This window comes from Ranitomeya imitator, chromosome 1 (assembly GCF_032444005.1).
Source record: "Ranitomeya imitator isolate aRanImi1 chromosome 1, aRanImi1.pri, whole genome shotgun sequence".
NCBI classification, from domain to species: domain Eukaryota; kingdom Metazoa; phylum Chordata; class Amphibia; order Anura; family Dendrobatidae; genus Ranitomeya; species Ranitomeya imitator.
Window position 1 is genome coordinate 888,385,687 of NC_091282.1, and position 19,869 is coordinate 888,405,555.

A 19,869-nucleotide genomic window follows, 5' to 3' on the forward strand; every position below is an offset into this window, starting at 1 on the left:
ATGTATGGGAGAGAAAACAATGGTTGCAATATCATACATATCCGTTAAATATGTAGCTGCTTACCTGGCACCTCCGTGTCTGATGGTATAGTGGGTTTGCCCCCGGTGGCAATGAGAATATGTGGGGAGGTGTATTTTTGACCATTCACTTCTATTGTTGGTTCTGGATCAGATGTAAAAGTTGCATGACCTCTGATAATTTCTATTTGGGCCTGTGTCAAACAAACAACATTTAGCATTTGGCTCTATGCAGGTTTCCTTTCCTTACGCAGGACAAGAAATTGTCATCACATTTCATCTTGTATCGGTGCCTGTTGGCAATTTCTGAAGACCATTAGTTTTTTTGCGGGACGAGATGACGTTGTCAGCGGTACCATGTTTATTTATATCCAGCTTTTTGATCGTGTGTTATTCCACTTTTTGTTCGGCGGTGTGATGACAAAGCATTGTTTTTTTTCCCCTTTTTTTATGGTGTTCACTAAAGGGGTTAATTAGTGCGACAGTTTCATAGGTCGGGTAGTTGTGGACGTTGCGATATCAAATATGTGTACTTTTATTGTTTAGATTTTTTTGTTAAAATATTTATTTGTAGATACAATATCTTTCGACTTTATTATTATTAAATATTTTTACAATTATCTAAAAAAAAAAAAAAGAATATATATATATATATATATATATATATATATATATATATATATATATATATATATATATATATATATATATATATATATATATATATATATATTTTCTTTTTTTTTTTTTACTTTGTCCCACTATGGGACAGTCATGCAGCAGCATCTTCATGTTATACAAACTGTCAGCTCTGCACTGACAAACTTGCTCATCATGCACTACGCATGATCAGCATGTTTCCTAGCTCTGGTGAGTCGGATGTCATTTTGACAACATCCGGTCACCATGACAGCGATCGGGACCCCCGTGTAACACGGGGTCTCTGATCCAAAGGCAGAGGGGCTATCAGCCCTCTGCCAGCACCCGAAATGCTCCGATCATGTCCGATCGCAGCATTTCGGGGGATAAAGTGAGGGCTTATTTTTTGTATGACGAGTTGGAGATATTTTGGTACCATTTTGGGCCACATTTGTTCATCACTTTTTAGATGCAGAATGAACAAAAACCAGCACATCAATTATTGTTTTTATTTTTTTGCGCCGTTCACCGTGTGGTTGAAGTGATCAGACCAATTTGTTCATCGGGTCGGTACGATTACAGGGATACCAGATTTATATAGCTTTTTTTATGTTTGTTAACTTTACAGACATAGGGTACGTTCACACAGGGCGTTTTTGCTGCTTTTTTTCTGCATCAAAACCTGATCTTCTTGGCAGGAAAGAAGCTGCGTCAAAAACGCAGGTTTAGGTGCCTTATTGTTGCGTATTTGTTGCGTTTTTTGGTGTGTTTTTTCTCTCTTTGTCCATGCTAATGTCCTTGAATTTTCAGCAGCAAAAACGCAGCAAATAATGATACCTGCGTTTTTGCTGCGTTTTTTTCAACACCCATTTAAGTCAATGGGTGAAAAAACGCAGCAAAAACGCTGAAAGAAGTGACATGCTCTATGTCCAAAAAATGCAGCGAAGCACAAAAAACTGGTTACATAAAAAACCAATGGGTGTGCATGAGATTTCTGAAATCTCATAGGTCTTGCTGGTATTTTTGTAAAAAGCAGCTGAAAATAAGCATAAAAAAAATGCAGAAAAAAAAAAAGAAAAAAAAAAAAAAAAAAAAAATCGCAGCAAAAACGCTTTGTGTGAACTTACCCTTAAAACAATATTTTACAAAAATTGATTTGTTTTTGTATTGTCATATTCTGACAGATGAACTTTTGTATTTTTTGGCTGAATGAGCCATATTAGGGCTTGTTTTTTGCGGAACAGTTTGGCGTTTTCATTTATACCATTTTTTGTTACATATATCTTTTTGATCGCTTTATATTACATTTTGTGTGTCAGTATGATGGAAAAGCAACATTTTTGTTGTGTTTTTTATTTTTTTCATGGTGTTCACCATATGGAATAAAGAACGTGCCAGTTTATGCCGCGATACCAATTATGTGTATTTTTTTTTTGTTTTAAACGCAAACGATACATTTTTAGTGGCAAAACTTTATTTTCAAGATCTGTGTGCGCTTTTTTTTTCCCCCACACACACTTAGGCTTCTTTCACACTTGCGTCGGTACGGGTCCGTCGGTAAGCGTCGGCGTAACGTACCGACGCACGTTGTGAAAATTATGCACGACGTGGGCAGCGGATGCAGTTTTTCGACGCATCCGCTGCCCATTCTAAAGTCCCGGGGAGGAGGGGGCGGACTTCCGGCCACGCATGCGTGGTAGAAAATGGCGGAGGCGATGTACGAAAAAACATTACATTGAACGTTTTTTTCGTGCCGACGGTCCGCCAAAACACGATGAATCCAGTGCACAACGGACGTGACGTATGGCCATACGTCGCGATCCGTCAGCAATACAAGTCCTGCGGGCACATTTGCAGGATCCGTTTTTTTTCCAAAACGACGGATTGCGATGTACGTCACACGACGCAAGTGTGACAGAGGCCTTAGTTCCACTGTAGGACATGTATAATTTTTACTTTGATCATTGGTGTCAGGCACTGCAGTGCTCGTGTGCCTCGCTGATACAGTCTGAGACCCGGGCCTGGTCTGTTCTACTCTCCTGACTGCTCTACTATTAAGGGTATGTGCACACGTCAGGATTTTTTCCTGACAAAATCCTGAGAATTCTGCCAGAAATCCGCGTGCTTTTTTTGTGCGGATTTCTCACGGAATTTGCGCGGATTCCTCACGGAATTTGCGCGTTTTTTGCCTTTTTTTTTTTATTTTCCGGAATGTCCTTTTTGATAGGAAATCCGCAAAAAATCCGCAAAAAGATAGAGCATGTCCGGATTTTTTGAGGTATGCGTTTTTTTTTGCGGAAAAAAATGCTAACATCTGCGCAAAAAATGCGAAATGCATTCTAAATGATAGGATGCATAATGTTAGCGTTTTTTAGCGGATTTATAGCGTTTTTATGGTGAAATTCCGCAAAAAAAAAACGCTAAAAATCTGGACGTGTGCACATACCCTAAGTGTGTCCTCTCTTCTTCCTAGCAATGTGCCTTTCTCCAAAGCCTCTCTGAATGGCGGCAAGGGAAGAGAACAAACTGAGTATATTTGGTCAATTTCAATGCATTCTCCTCGCAAGCGTTTAGGGATGCTTTAGAGCAGAGCACGCTGTCAGAACGCTGAGCACTAGAACAGTCAAGAGAGCAGAACAGACTAGTCCCATCACTAATGACAATCAGTTTAAAAGGAAGAACAGGCGACTGAGGGACACTCAGTGATAATGTTCCATTTGAGACCCCCAATGCATGCTGGCAGATTCAAACAAAATGTCATTGGATCCGTGGGGAACTTAAGTATCAACTAGAAAAATGCTTTGGTCAATATGATTGTTGGACGTGTAACACATACACGAATTGATCACAATGATGACTTTTGGCTGGTACTGCATATTCAACATATTTCAAGTAAAGAATCCTGAAAAAGAGGGTTAATTTCATATACTATTTTCTGAACTGTTAACATTTTGCTTCATGCATATCGGAATCAGGCCTTAATACTGGACTGTAATAATATGTAACATATATACCTTATTAAGGTTATTTTGATAGATGTCATTGAGGCGACTCACGTATGCATCTCTTTTGTCTTTTATAACCCTGAGAAAATCAGAAAACACAATGTGCTTATGTAAGACAAGGCAAGAACTAAGCCCTTGTGCTAAAATGAAGCAAATATATTCTCTAGATTGCAATGTTATCAATTATTACAAATAAAGGGAATTCTAGACAATGCTGGCTGTCAGACAGTGTGAAAGGCATTGTCACCATTCATTTATGGGGATTACTAATAATATGTCACCAACAGTCCAGGAACCCAGCAATGGAATCAGAAACACAAGTCAGAAGGCTTGTCCAGCTCCACTCAAGTCCACATGAGTGGGTAGAGGGTCCCTGACGGCAGGCATGCATATGTGCGTGAAAGATCAGCAGGAGTTCTAATAAGTAGGACAGCCTGAAAGTAGCTTTCTCACCTCTCTCCAAACAGTATGAGAATATAGCTAATAGCACTGGTGTGCATATAGAAACTCACCCACTTACATGTACAGCAGCTTTCTCCCCTCTCTCCATAGAGTATAAGCATATGGCTAACAGCACTGGTGTGCATGTATAAACTCACCCACTTCCATGTACAGTAGCTTTCTCCCTTCTCTCCATACAGTATGAGAATACAGCTAATAGCACTGGTGTGCATATAGAAACTCACCCACTTACATGTACAGTAGCTTTCTCCCCTCTCTCCATAGAGTATAAGCATATGGCTAATAGCACTGGTGTGCATGTATAAACTCACCCACTTCCATGTACAGCAGCTTTCTCCCTTCTCTACACAGAGTACGAGCATACATCTAACAACACTGGTGTGCATATACAAACTCACCCACATTTTGATGTACAGCAGCTTTCTCCCCTCTCACTATACAGTAATAGCATACAGGTAACAGCACTGGGGTGTATATACAGCTCTGGCAAAAATAAAGAGACCACCACATCAAAACCCTGTCATGGGCAGCCCAATCTCCAGACCTCAACCCCATTGAATACCTCTGGAATATAATCAAGAGGATGATGGATAGTCACAAGCCATCAAACAAAGAAGAACTGCTTACATTTTGGCGCCAGAAGCAGTCTGAAAGACTGGTGGAAAGCATGCCAAGACACATGAAAGCTGTGATTAAAAATCATGGTTATTCCACAAAATATTGATTTCTGAACTCTTCCTGAGTTAAAACATTAGTATTGCTGTTTCTAAGTGATTATGAACTTATTTTCTTTGCATTATTCGAAGTCTGAAAGCACTTTTTTTTGTTTGTTTTTTTAATTTTGACCATACAAAATTTATTGCTTGGAAATTCAGAGACATGTTGTCAGAAGTTTAGACTAAAAGAACAATTTACATTTTACTCAAAAATATACCTATAAAGAGAAAAATCAGACAAACTGAACATTTTGCAGTGGTCTCTTACTTTTTGCCAGAGCTGAATAAACTCACCAGCTTCCATGTACAGTAGCTTTCTCCCCTCTCTCCATACAGTATGAGCATACAGCTAATAGCACTGGTGTGCATATATAAACTCACCCGCTTCCATGTACACTAGCTTTCTCCCCTCTCTCCACACAGTACGAGCATACGGCTAATAGCACTGGTGTGCATATATAAACTCACCCGCTTCCATGTACAATAGCTTTCTCCCCTCTCTCCATACAGCCCTAGCATATGGCTAATCGCACTGGTGTGCATATATAAACTCACCCGCTTCCATGTACAGTAGCTTCCTCCCCTCTCTCCATACAGCCCTAGTATACGGCTAATAGCACTGGTGTGTATATATAAACTCACCTGTTTCCATGTACAGTAGCTTCCTCCCCTCTCTCCATACAGCCCTAGTATACGGCTAATAGCACTGGTGTGTATATATAAACTCACCTGTTTCCATGTACAGTAGTTTTCTCCCCTCTCTTCATACAGTACGAGCATACGGCTAATAGCACTGGTGTGTATATATAAACTCACCCGCTTCCATGTACAGTAGCCTTCACATTTTTCAGACTAATGGAATTTGTCTATCTGGAACATGCTTCACTTACTTCCAGGTAAACTTTACATCTGACGTTTGGAATCCATAATCTTCATGATCATGTATGTATTCCGAATGAATTGCTGCATTCCACATAATCTGGTGAGAATGTAAGAATATCACTATTTCAGAAAGGAGTATCAGAAAAATAATACAAATCATAGCACAGATGGACTTGAAGGTCCACCACACAGTCCCAGCAGAGGACAACCCCTTCCATAAATTGAGGAGGAGAGAGTCATCCACGAATCACCATATGACAAGATTCAGGAAACTCCTGTGTAGTCTGCAAAGCGCCATACATGTCGCCCGCAGCAGCCGGCCATGTAATACATGAACAAGCCGGGCCCCCGGGGTACTAGCCACGCTGTATGTGAACACTCGCCCTGTACTCCCTGCCAGAAACTTACTCCCTTTTACCCATTGGCACCATTAGGACTGAACTAATCACACTTACCTTTTTTGGGACACAACCAACATTAACCTGGGGAGAGAACAAAGAAAAAAAAGAAGTAAAATGAAGCAACACATGCAGGTATACTTTCACATAGGACCGGTATATAGGACAGCGTGAATGAACAAAGCATTAGACTATATAATAATAATAATTTTTATTTATATTACGCCAACATATTCCGCAGCGCTTAAAGACTATGTTCACATGCAGCGGTTTTATCTGCAGCCAAACACTGCGTTCAAAATGCAGGTTGTGCTGGGTGTATTAGTGCGATTACTTGGGTGATTTCTCTAGAACACGTTTAATAAAGTTAGTGTAAGTTCACACAGGGCGTTTTTGCTGCGTTTTTTTCCTACAGCAAAACCTGATTATCTTGGCAGGAAAGAAGCTGCGCCAAAAACGCAGGTTTAGGTGCCTTTTTGGTGCTTTTTTTGCTCGTTTTGTTGTGCATGCCAATAAAGTAGAGTGCATAGAGAAACAAAAAACAACTTCCTGTAGACAGATGGAATGAATAGATAGATTGATAGAAAAGACAGAATAGATACATTACCTGTGGTAACCCCTTCCCTGGCATTTTCCCACGGTGCAGAGGTTACTTCGGGTCAGGCAGTGAGGGAGCGCAGGCTTGGTGACGTCACCGCTAGTTACTGAGCCTGCGCCGGCTCCGTCTCATTCATTCCCCAGTCGCTCACAGCCGGGAGAGGTCGCATTAGCAGCGTTCCCGGGTGTAAGCTTTATCTCCCCCAGTTACTGCGTGGGACACTCGTTATATCGGACTACGACGGACAAGGGTGTATACTTTTGCTTTTTTATTTTATTTTTATTACAGAAGACCGATGGCTTCGCTTGAAATGGCAGAATAATAAAATGGCAAAACTGTGTGATGTTTTATTTCATTAACGTCTTACCGACCTCCGCCGTACTAATACTGTGGAGGTCGGTACCCCGTTTTGAACAGCTGGAATCGTGATCCACTCGCCGCTATTAACTAGTTAAATGCCGCAGTCAAACGCTGACAGCGGTATTTAATAGCAAGCCTGTAATTCAACTACATAGGAGCGATCTAATGATCTAAAAAAATTATATAAAAGTTCAAATCACCCCTCTTCGCTCCATTCAAAATAAAAAAAACAACAAAAGAAAAAAACCTACACATATTTGGTATCGCCACGTTCAGAATCGCCCAATTAAAAAAAAAAAAAAAGCAATAACCTGATCACTAAACAGCGTAGCGAGAAAAAAAAAATTGAAATGCCAGAATTGTTTTTTGGGTCACCGCGACATTGCACTAAAATGCATTATCGGGCGATCAAAAGAAAGTATCTGCACCAAAATTGGTATAATTAAAAACGTCAGCTCGGCACGCAAAAAATAAGCCCTCCCCAGATCACAAAAAATGAAGACGCTACGGGTATTGGAAAATTGCGCAGTTTTTTTTTTTAAAGCACTTAGATAAAGCGTAACCTAGACGTGTTTGGTGTCTGTGAACTCGTAATGACCTGGAGAATCATAATGGCAGGTCAGTTTTAGCATTTAGTGAACCTAGCAAGAAAGCCAAACAAAAAACACGCATGGGATTGTACTTTTTTTTGCAATTTCACCGCACTTGGAATTTTTTTCCCCCATTTATAGTACACGACATGCTAAAACCAATGGTGTCGTTCAAAAGTACAACTTGTCCTGCAAAAAACAAGCCCTCATATGGCGATATTGACGGAAAGATAAATTATTTTTTTTATAGCACAGGAGAGGCAAATGAAAACTCCCATCCGCCGCTCCTGCTGTCACTGTAATTAGCGGCTGTAGGTGTCAGATGATGGGAGCAGTAGTCCCATCAGCTGACACCAGTGATCGGAGGTGAAGTTTACACCTCCGATCACAGCTGAGCACTCCCGCTGTCTTCTGACAGCGTGGGAAGTGCGGTTCTCTGACTGGAGGGGAGGATTTCCCTGCCAATCAGAAGCAGTGTTTGCCGCGCTATCATGCACATGACAGCGTGTCACACACTGTAATGTCGGACCCCCCATTCAAGTGAATGGGGATCTGGTCCGCTCTGCTGGATGACAGGCTGTATAGACGCATCATGCAGCCTGCCATGCAGTAGAGCTGAGTGTGAGGTCACATCTGGCTGTCCTTGACTTTTCTGCAGCAAATACGCTGCAAGGGAAGTCAACCTGCGTATTTGCAGCGTTTCTTCACCATCCATTCAAGTCAATGGGTGGAAAATGCTGAAAAAACACTGAAAGAAGTGACATGCTCTATGTTAAAAAAAACGCAGCAAAGCACAAAATACTGATCACACAAAAACCAATGTGTGTGCATGAGATTTCTGAACTCTCATAGGTTTTGCTGGTACTGTAAAAAGCAGCTGAAAATTAGCAAATTAAAAAATGCAGCAAAAACGCCCAGTGTGAACTTACCCCTATTCAGCAAAAATGCAGCAACGAAAACTGTAAAAAATTATTTTGCTCTTTCCTATTGCTTTCTAGTTGGGGAAAATGCTGAAAGAAGAGAAGTGCTGCAGATTAAAGAAACGCCGCAGCTCTCTACACAACTCGTGCATGAGATTTCTGACATCGCTTTTGAAAATACTGTAAAATGCAGCTTCTTTCTGCAGAATAAAACACTGCATGTGAACATAGCCTTAAAGAGGATGTCCAGAACCGGGGTACTGATGACTTATCCTTAGATACCAGAGGGTCTGACACCCAGAAGTTAATATTCAAGGACAGTCAGGGTACAGTTCATTTATCTAGCAACGCTTTTCCGACTCCAACAATGTGTACTTGCAGTGGCTGCGGGACCTGCTAACAGCCGATCGGTTACAAACTGTCCACCAATCATGTTATTGCTGCAGGAAACAAATAGTACTAGCGTATAAACAATAAAGATGCACCTCCGCACCGCTGCGATCAGCTGGCCCCTGAAAGTGTCCAACCTTGTATATTATTGCCATAAAGATATCCCTTTGAAACCAATAGGGGGCTGCATCCAGAAAAAAAAGAGCACAATGTTCATAGAAAAAGCAAAAAAGGAATGGAGCGCACTTACCTAGGTAAAAAAGTCACCACTTTATTAGGACATATACAGAAGACAGCAGGGAGGGATGTGGACGAGGAAGGAATCTTACCGACCCGAAGAATAAAACTGCTTTATCAATTTTATCAAACGCGGAACGGTATAAACGCCTCCCCCAAAAGAAATTCATGAATAGCTGGTTCTTGGTCATTCTGCCTCACAAAAATCGGAATAAAAAGCGATCAAAAACTGTCACGTGCCCGAAAATGTTACCAATAAAAACGTCAACTCGTCCCGCAAAAAACAAGACCTCACATGACTCTGTGGACCAAAATATGGAAAAATTATAGCTCTCAAAATGTGGTGATGCAAAAACTAGGGTTTTCCCCCACTTATGGGGTATCGGCGTACTCAGGACAAATTGGACAACAAGGTTTGGGGTCCATTTTCTCCTGTTACCCTTGGGAAAATAAAACAAATTGGAGCTGAAGTAAATTTTTTGTGAAAAAAAAAGTAAAATGTTCATTTTTATTTAAACATTCCAAAAATTCCTGTGAAGCACGTAAAGGGTTAATAAACTTCTTGAATGTGGTTTTGAGCACCTTGAGGGGTGCAGTTTTTAGAATGGTGTCACACTTGGGTATTTTCTATCATATAGACCCCTCAAAGTGACTTCAAATGTGAGGTGGTCCCTAAAAAAATGGTGTTGTAAAAATGAGAAATTGCTGGTCAACTTTTAACCCTTAACTCCCTGACAAAAAAAATGTTGGTTCCAAAATTACTTATTAAGTATTTTGTGTGACATATCTCTGTGATTTAAGGGCATGAAAATTCAAAGTTGGAAAATTGTGAAATTTTCACCAAATTTTCGTTTTTTTCGCAAATAAATTTAAGTAATGTCAAGGAAATGTTACCATTTTATCATGAAGTACAATATGTCACGAGAAAACAGTGACAGAATCAGCGGGATCCATTGAAGCGTTCCAGAGTTAGAACCTCAGAAAGGAACAGTGGTCAGAATTGTAATAATTGGCCCGGTCATTAACGTGCAAACCACCCTCGGGGGTAAGGGGTTAATGGGTGCCGGTGGGTTTCTGGCCATACTCACACAGGTGCCCCCCAGCTTGTTGCTCTCCACCACGGCGGCCCTGGCGCCCAGCTCTGCAGCCCTGCGGGCACTGGCCAGCCCTCCCGAGCCTCCTCCGATCACCAGGTAGTCGAACGAGCAGTGCGGACGCCGTTTCGGGTGACTTCCGCTCACAACCCCCGCGTCCTGGGCGCCCACCGGGCCTTCGGGAGTGCTGCAGGGCTGGGACATGGTGAAGCCGGCACGGCTGTGCGGGGAGGCAGTGCGGCGGGGGTGCGCTGACAGGACGGCGGCGGCCTGCAGGCTTCTGCTGGGGATGAAGCCGCGGGTCCGGGGGCTGATGTGAGCGGGCACAGAGCGGCTGCTTCCCCGGGACCGTGTGCACAGCAGGACGGTGCTGCGGAGCACTAATGCCATAACGCGGAAGTCCCGCGCACATGTAGCGGCTGCTGGCGGGGGAGGTGACGCCGAGCTCTGCTTAGTCACCGTGACTGGCTGCTGCTGGCCGGGTGGCACTCCCGGGATTACACTCCTGGCTCTGTCTCCCATGTGGGCACCCTGACACATAATAGTCACAGTGACTGGCTGCTGCTGGCCGGGGTGGCACTCCCGGGATTACACTCCTGGCTCTGTCTCCCATGTGTGCGCCCTGACACATAATAGTCACAGTGACTGGCTGCTGCTGGCCGGGGTGGCACTCCCGGGATTACACTCCTGGCTCTGTCTCCCATGTGGGCACCCTGACACATAATAGTCACAGTGACTGGCTGCTGCTGGCCGGGGTGGCACTCCCGGGATTACACTCCTGGCTCTGTCTCCCATGTGGGCACCCTGACACATAATAGTCACAGTGACTGGCTGCTGCTGGCCGGGGTGGCACTCCCGGGATTACACTCCTGGCTCTGTCTCCCATGTGTGCGCCCTGACACATAATAGTCACAGGGACTGGCTGCTGCTGGCCGGGGTGGCACTCCCGGGATTACACTCCTGGCTCTGTCTCCCATGTGTGCGCCCTGACACATAATAGTCACAGTGACTGGCTGCTGCTGGCCGGGTGGCACTCCCGGGATTACACTCCTGGCTCTGTCTCCCATGTGGGCACCCTGACACATAATAGTCACAGTGACTGGCTGCTGCTGGCCGGGGTGGCACTCCCGGGATTACACTCCTGGCTCTGTCTCCCATGTGTGCGCCCTGACACATAATAGTCACCGTGACTGGCTGCTGCTGGCCGGGTGGCACTCCCGGGATTACACTCCTGGCTCTGTCTCCCATGTGTGCGCCCTGACACATAATAGTCACAGGGACTGGCTGCTGCTGGCCGGGTGGCACTCCCGGGATTACACTCCTGGCTCTGTCTCCCATGTGTGCGCCCTGACACATAATAGTCACAGTGACTGGCTGCTGCTGGCCGGGGTGGCACTCCCGGGATTACACTCCTGGCTCTGTCTCCCATGTGTGCGCCCTGACACATAATAGTCACCGTGACTGGCTGCTGCTGGCCGGGTGGCACTCCCGGGATTACACTCCTGGCTCTGTCTCCCATGTGTGCGCCCTGACACATAATAGTCACAGGGACTGGCTGCTGCTGGCCGGGTGGCACTCCCGGGATTACACTCCTGGCTCTGTCTCCCATGTGTGCGCCCTGACACATAATAGTCACAGTGACTGGCTGCTGCTGGCCGGGGTGGCACTCCCGGGATTACACTCCTGGCTCTGTCTCCCATGTGTGCGCCCTGACACATAATAGTCACCGTGACTGGCTGCTGCTGGCCGGGTGGCACTCCCGGGATTACACTCCTGGCTCTGTCTCCCATGTGTGCGCCCTGACACATAATAGTCACAGTGACTGGCTGCTGCTGGCCGGGTGGCACTCCCGGGATTACACTCCTGGCTCTGTCTCCCATGTGTGCGCCCTGACACATAATAGTCACAGTGACTGGCTGCTGCTGGCCGGGGTGGCACTCCCGGGATTACACTCCTGGCTCTGTCTCCCATGTGTGCGCCCTGACACATAATAGTCACAGTGACTGGCTGCTGCTGGCCGGGGTGGCACTCCCGGGATTACACTCCTGGCTCTGTCTCCCATGTGTGCGCCCTGACACATAATAGTCACCGTGACTGGCTGCTGCTGGCCGGGTGGCACTCCCGGGATTACACTCCTGGCTCTGTCTCCCATGTGTGCGCCCTGACACATAATAGTCACAGGGACTGGCTGCTGCTGGCCGGGTGGCACTCCCGGGATTACACTCCTGGCTCTGTCTCCCATGTGTGCGCCCTGACACATAATAGTCACAGTGACTGGCTGCTGCTGGCCGGGGTGGCACTCCCGGGATTACACTCCTGGCTCTGTCTCCCATGTGTGCGCCCTGACACATAATAGTCACCGTGACTGGCTGCTGCTGGCCGGGTGGCACTCCCGGGATTACACTCCTGGCTCTGTCTCCCATGTGTGCGCCCTGACACATAATAGTCACAGTGACTGGCTGCTGCTGGCCGGGTGGCACTCCCGGGATTACACTCCTGGCTCTGTCTCCCATGTGTGCGCCCTGACACATAATAGTCACAGTGACTGGCTGCTGCTGGCCGGGGTGGCACTCCCGGGATTACACTCCTGGCTCTGTCTCCCATGTGTGCGCCCTGACACATAATAGTCACAGTGACTGGCTGCTGCTGGCCGGGGTGGCACTCCCGGGATTACACTCCTGGCTCTGTCTCCCATGTGTGCGCCCTGACACATAATGACTAGAGCTGCCATTCCTGGTTACGGTCTGTGCCAGAGGACACCTAACCAACCAAGGGCACAGTTATTACCTGCCAACCGCCAATGGCTTTCGTATTAACGGAGCCGCGTACATTCCCATACTTCAGCAGAATAAGACCGTGTTCACATTGAGTCTTTGCCGCACATTATTGGCTTCACCAGGGCCTCCAGCTGGGAGACAGGAATCGGGCGCATCCGCCACAGTGGTGATGGACTGAAGCCGACGTGGTCACTGTACCGTGTGGCCTCTGTTTCCGCCACGTCGGGCATAAAGAAAAAAGCCGCAGCCGACCTCAAAAAGGCGGACATTACCGTAATAGAGCTCAAAGCGAGTGGGTCTGTGCCATTATAGCGAGTGGGCCCCATGTGTGCGAATCCCATTTTACAGGGTTCAGCCCAAGAAGCAGTGTGAATGCAGCCCATAACGCACGTACAGATCTAACGAAGCATAACTCCCATATTCCCGGGCCAGAAGCACTGCGGGCGGAATATGGGCTCAAAGCGGTCACCAAACGGGACTCCTGGGTTTGCCAACATCCCAACTGTGAGAGCCATCTCCGTCATATCTGTGGGACACACATCTCATGGCGGCCAAATGCAGACATTACCGCGAGGTGCTAGCGGCTAGTACTCCGACTCCCATATAGCTTCTAAAAAGTGCTGCGGAATATGTTGGCGCTATAGAAATAAAATGATATGTTCTCTATAGGAGCGGAGGGATCAGAGGAATTGGCCATTTGAAGGCAAACTGCGGATCCTTATCTCCTCAGACATCTAAGTCCAGTGACAGTAAGTGGTAATATTTCTCTTTGAGACTGGCATGTCAGTGTGAGGAGGCTTATAAGGGCTGAGAGAATCGGGCCAATTATGCTCATGACACTCGGCTTAAACTATGTCAGTTTCATCTGAGTGTGATCCGATTTTCTCGCATGAGAGAATGACATCACAGGTGAGAAGATGGAGAACTAAATTTCTTCATCTTCTCCATTGTCTCTGAGAGCATATATCGGACTGCACTCAGATGACATCAGAGTGCAGTTAGATGTTTCACATGCGCACATAAACTTGTATGGGTGCGTGTGATCTGAATAGCGGAGCCACTCTCAGCATGCTGATTGTTTTCTTATGCTGAATGGTGAAACAGTCGCAGACCTGCACTGCCCCGCAGTATAACATTGGGCCGTGTGTTGCAGATCTGCACTGCCCCGCAGTATAACATTGGGCCGTGAGCTATATGCCAGTGTGAACGAGCCCGAAGCCTTGCAATGCTCCACTGAGAAATTAAACATGCAAATTACCTCTTCAGAGAGGAATAGGACTTGACTAGGTGGCACTAGAGGCCAAGTCCTCCTCATCTCTGAAGAGGCACGGTAATTTGCATATCCTGGTAAGGTGTCATGGGGAGGAAGAGGTGTATGCACATTAGGTGGCCAGCCGGCCCATTGGCGGGTTCAGGTGACTACTGTGTATGAGGAGCTGTCCTCTTCTCCTCGCCTGGCTGCATATATATGGGGTCAGTAGACACGCACTGTATGGCCACGTAATGGGACAAACCTCAAGCTTCAAATTCAGGTGTTTCCCTCTGTCCCATTGTAACGGGTGTATAAAACCAACCGCTGGCCATGCACTCCTGCTTTATGGATATTTGGAAAGTTTGGAGGAGGAGGAATAAAGTTGTGGCAAACACAAGCAAGATTGCAATTTCCCAATTCCCAGCAAGGGGGAGACCACCATTTGGAGCAGTGGCCTGACCATGCAACAGATCCCAAACAGGAAGCGGAGAGGCAGAACAGCGGTGCGCTCCTGAAGATAGAAGGGGAGACATACTCTTTAAAGAGCTCCATGCACATTAAAGGGAACCTGTTGCCCCCAAAATCGAGGGTGAGCTAAGCCCACCAGTATCAGGGGCTTATCTACAGCATTCTGTAATGCTGTAGATAAGCCCCCGATGTATCCTGAAAGATGAGAAAAAGAGGTTAGATTATACTCACCCAGGGGCGGTCTGGTCCGATGGGCATCACGGTCCGGTACAGTGCCTCCCATCTTACGATGACGTCCTCTTGTATTCACCCCGCGGCTCCGGCGCAGGCGTACTTTGTCTGCCCTGTTGAGGACAGAGCAAAGTACTGCAGTGCGCAGGCACCGGGAAAGGTCAGAGAGGCGCCAGAGCCGCAGCGTGAAGACAAGAAGAGGACGTTATCGTAAGAAGATGGGAGGCGCTGGACCGGACCGCGACGCCCATCGGATCAGACTGCCCGCCCCTGGGTCAGTATAATCTAACCTCTTTTTCTCATCTTTTAGGATACATCGGGGGCTTATCTATAGCATTAAAGAATGCTGTAGATAAGCCCCTGATGCCGGTGGGGTTAGCTCACCTTCGATTTTGGGGGTAACAGGTTCCCTTTTCTGTTAACAAGACTGGTGGACCATCTACGAGGGCCTCCCTGACCGATGACGTTGTGAAAGATAAAGATTGTGCGGTTAGATGGAAATGTCTGTTCATTTTATTCACCCTGGAGATAAGCGAATGCCATACATTGATAGCAATGGCTTCTCTCCACTCCCCCCATACAGAACCGATGCATGCCTGACCAAGTCCAGTGTCTGTGTGTAGCTGCTACCAGATGATTATGGCGGTTGTGCCAACAGGGTGGTTAGTAACGGAGAAAGGGCTATATAATAATAATAATAATAATTTTTATTTATATAGCGCCAACATATTCCGCAGCGCTTTACAAATTATAGAGGGGACTTGTACAGACAATAGACATTACAGCATAACAGAAATACAGTTCAAAACAGATACCAGGAGGAGTGAGGGCCCTGCTCGCAAGCTTACAAACTATGGGGAAAAGGGGAGACACGAGAGGTGGATGGTAACAATTGCTTTAGTTATTCGGACCAGCTATAGTGTAAGGCTCAGGTGTTCATGTAAAGCTGCATGAACCAGTTACCTGCCTAAGTATGTAGCAGTACAGACACAGAGGGCTAATACTGCATAAAGTGTATGAGAACATGATGCGAGGAACCTTTTTTTTTTTTTTTTATTATAAATAGGCCACACAGGGATCGTTAGGTTAATGCATTGAGGCGGTAGGCCAGTCTGAACAAATGAGTTTTTAGGGCACGCTTAAAACTGTGGGGATTGGGGATTAATCGTATTAACCTAGGTAGTGCATTCCAAAGAATCGGCGCAGCACGTGTAAAGTCTTGGAGACGGGAGTGGGAGGTTCTGATTATTGAGGATGCTAACCTGAGGTCATTAGCGGAGCGGAGGGCACGGGTAGGGTGGTAGACTGATACCAGGGAGGAGATGTAGGGTGGTGCTGAGCCATGGAGTGCTTTGTGGATGAGGGTAGTAGTTTTGTACTGGATTCTGGAGTGGATGGGTAGCCAGTGTAATGACTGGCACAGGGTAGAGGCATCGGTGTAACGGTTGGTGAGGAATATGATCCTGGCTGCAGCATTCAGGACAGATTGGAGCGGGGAGAGTTTTGCAAGAGGGAGACCGATTAGTAGAGAGTTACAATAGTCCAGACGAGAATGAATAAGTGAAACAGAGTTTTTGCAGAGTCGAAAGTAAGAAAAGGGCGAATTCTAGAAATGTTTTTGAGATGCAGGTAAGAAGAGCGAGCCAGTGATCGGATGTAGGGGGTGAATGAAAGGTCAGAATCAAGGATGACCCCAAGGCAGCGGGCATGTTGCTTTGGAGTAATGGTGGAACAGCACACGGAGATGGCAATGTCAGGCAAAGGTAGGTTAGTAGAGGGAGAGAACACGAGGAGTTCAGTTTTTGACAGGTTTAGTTTCAGATAAAGGGAGGACATGATGTTAGAGACAGCGGTAAGACAATCACTGGTGTTTTCTAAAAAGGTCGGTGTGATATCGGGAGCAGAAGTGTATAATTGGGTGTCGTCAGCATAGAGATGGTACTGGAAACCAAATCTACTGATTGTTTGTCCAATAGGGGCAGTATACAACGAGAAGAGTAGGGGGCCTAGGACTGATCCTTGAGGAACCCCAACAGTAAGGGGAAGGTGAGAGGAGGAGGAACCAGCAAAACATACAGTGAAGGATCGGTCAGAGAGATAGGAGGAGAACCAGGAGAGAACGGTGTCCTTGAGGCCGATGGAGCGGAGCATAGTGAGGAGGAGCTGATGATCCACAGTGTCGAATGCTGCAGAGAGATCCAAGAGAATTAGCATGGAGTAGTGACCATTAGATTTAGCTGTTAGTAGGTCACTAGAGACTTTAATGAGGGCAGTTTCAGTAGAGTGTAAAGAGCGGAAGCCAGATTGAAGAGGGTCGAGAAGAGAGTTATCTGAGAGATAGCGGGTAAGACGGGAGTGGACCAGGCGTTCGAGGAGTTTAGAGATGAAGGGAAGATTAGAGACAGGTCTATAATTAGCGGCACAGTTTTGATCGAGGGATGGTTTTTTAAGTAATGGATGTATGATGGCATGCTTAAATGAGGAGGGAAAAATACCGGAAGTGAGGGAAAGGTTGAATATTTTTGTTAGGTGAGAGGTGACAGCCGGGGAAAGGGACTGGAGGAGATGTGACGGAATGGGGTCACTGGTGCAAGTGGTCGGGCGAGAAGATGCAAGGAGCCTGCTTACTTCTTCTTCTGTAACTGCTTCAAAGTCAGAGAGTGAACTAGATGCAGTGGGGGAGGGAGAACAGTGCATGGTATGAAGAGATTGGGAGATGATTTCCTGTCGAATGTGGTCAATTTTTTCTTTGAAGTAATTGGCCAGATCGTCAGCACGGAGATCCGTGGTTGGGGCCTGCTCTCTTGGGTTGAGTAGGGACTGGAACGTGTCAAAGAGACGTTTAGGGTTATTGGACAGGGAGGTGATGAGGGTGTTGAAGTAGGTTTGTTTGGAGAGGTGAAGGGCAGAATTGTATGTCTTTAGCATGAACTTATAATGGATGAAATCTTCGGGTAGATTAGATTTTCTCCACAGACGTTCTGCGCACCTGGAGCACCGCTGCAGGAAACGTGTTTGCAGCGTGTGCCACGGTTGTTGCCGTCTGTGCCGAGTTGTTTTATGTATAGGAGGAGCAGCTTCATCCAGAGCACTTTGCAGGGTTTCATTGTAATGCTTCAATGCAGAATCAGGACATGAGATGGAGGAAATAGGGGCCAATGAGGACTGCAAGTTCTTCATAAGTTTCTGGGTGTTAATGGCCTGTATGTTTCTATAGGTGTGGAAAGTGGGGGTGACCTGAGCGGGATGGCAGTTCTTGATAGAGAATGAAAGAAGGTTGTGGTCAGAGAGCGGGAGAGGGGAGTTTGTGAAATCATCCACTGAGCAAAGTCGGGAGAAGACCAAGTCAAGGGAGTTTCCATCTTCATGTGTTGGAGAGTTAGTATGCTGCGAGAGGCCAAAAGAGGAGGATAGAGATAAAAGGTGAGAAGCAGATGGAGAGAGGGGAGACCACTATATAGACCACTGTCGCTTAGAAGAGGCCATTTCACACATCCAGGTACTGAATGGCCGTGGGTCTCCTGACCCGAACCTACAATTCTCCTTGGCATACATGAGGCTGCTGAGTTTGGGTCAGGAGAACAGCGGCCAGTCTGTGCATCATGGTCCATACTTGGACATTTCTTTAATAGCGATGAGCAAATATACTCGTTACTCGAGATTTCTCGAGCATGCTCGGGTGTCCTCCGTGTATTTTTTAGTGCTCGGAGATTTAGTTTTTCTTGCCGCAGCTGAATGATTTACAGCTATTAGCCAGCATAAGTACATGTGGGGGATTCCCTAGCAACCAGGCAACCCCCACATGTACTTATGCTGGATAACAGATGTAAATCATTCAGCTGCGGCAAGAAAACACGGGTATTACATACCTGGTAATGTGTTTTTTCATGAGACATGACGGCACCACGAGAGAGGGGATCCGCCCATCAAGGACAGGAAACCTTCAAGATAAAAGGGGCGGCTCCTCTCTCCACATCAGTTGTTTTACAGAGTACGAGAGGAACTCCGCTGGTTAGTGTACACATAAATAATACATCCTATACGGTTCTATTCACCAATACCCCAGGGAGTGTATAATACAAATAATGCTAATAATGCACCCAACTAATGACGTGATCAAAAGGGTGGGAATATAAGGGTGCCGTCATGTCTCATGAAAAAACACATTACCAGGTATGTAATACCCGTGTTTTTCCATCATACATGACGGCACCACGAGAGAGTTACAGAGATTTGTATTCTCTTCTAGGGAGGGATCATTGCTTGTAACACTCTTCTCCCAAAGGTGAGATCAGAGGTAGCAGATAGGTCTAGTCTATAATGTTTAAAAAATGTAGACGGAGAGGACCAAGTGGCCGCCTTACAGATTTGGTCGATGGTAGCATCTGCTCTCTCCGCCCACGACGTTGCCATGGCCCTCGTGGAGTGGGCTTTCAGACCCTGTGGAACAACCCTGCCTGCACTACTATATGCTAGAATAATGGCCTCTCTCACCCATCTAGCTATAGTCTGTTTTGAGGCTTTAAGGCCCTTCCTTGACCCCTGGAATGACACAAATAAAGCCCTCTGTTTCCTCCAGGATTTAGTCACCTCTAGATACTGTAGGATACATCTCCTAACGTCTAGGCAATGGAGTCTCTCCTCTTTTTTGTTACTGGGATTGGGACAGAAAGAGGGTAGGGTTATATCCTGAGCTCTATGGAATCTCGATACCACTTTGGGGAGATATGCCGGATCTAATTTTAATACAACCCTATCGTCCATAATTTGTGTGTAAGGGGGGTCAGCTGACAACGCGTGTAAATCCCCCACCCTACGGGCCGACGTAAGTG

The 19,869-nt window shown here is 46.2% G+C and overlaps 1 protein-coding gene across 1 annotated transcript in view; it reads right to left on the minus strand.

Annotated features, from left to right (window-relative positions):
* Positions 1–10,821, minus strand: part of GSR (glutathione-disulfide reductase) — a 40,651-nt gene extending 29,830 nt beyond the window's left edge. Inside the window, exons 1-5 of the mRNA XM_069743149.1 lie at positions 10,304–10,821; positions 6,178–6,204; positions 5,731–5,819; positions 3,672–3,741; positions 65–212 (exon numbers count right to left, since the gene is read on the minus strand). Coding sequence (XP_069599250.1) covers positions 65–212; positions 3,672–3,741; positions 5,731–5,819; positions 6,178–6,204; positions 10,304–10,699 — 730 coding nt within the window. The 5' untranslated portion in view covers positions 10,700–10,821. The remainder of the gene's footprint in view (positions 1–64; positions 213–3,671; positions 3,742–5,730; positions 5,820–6,177; positions 6,205–10,303) is intronic.
* Positions 10,822–19,869: the final 9,048 nt, after the last annotated feature.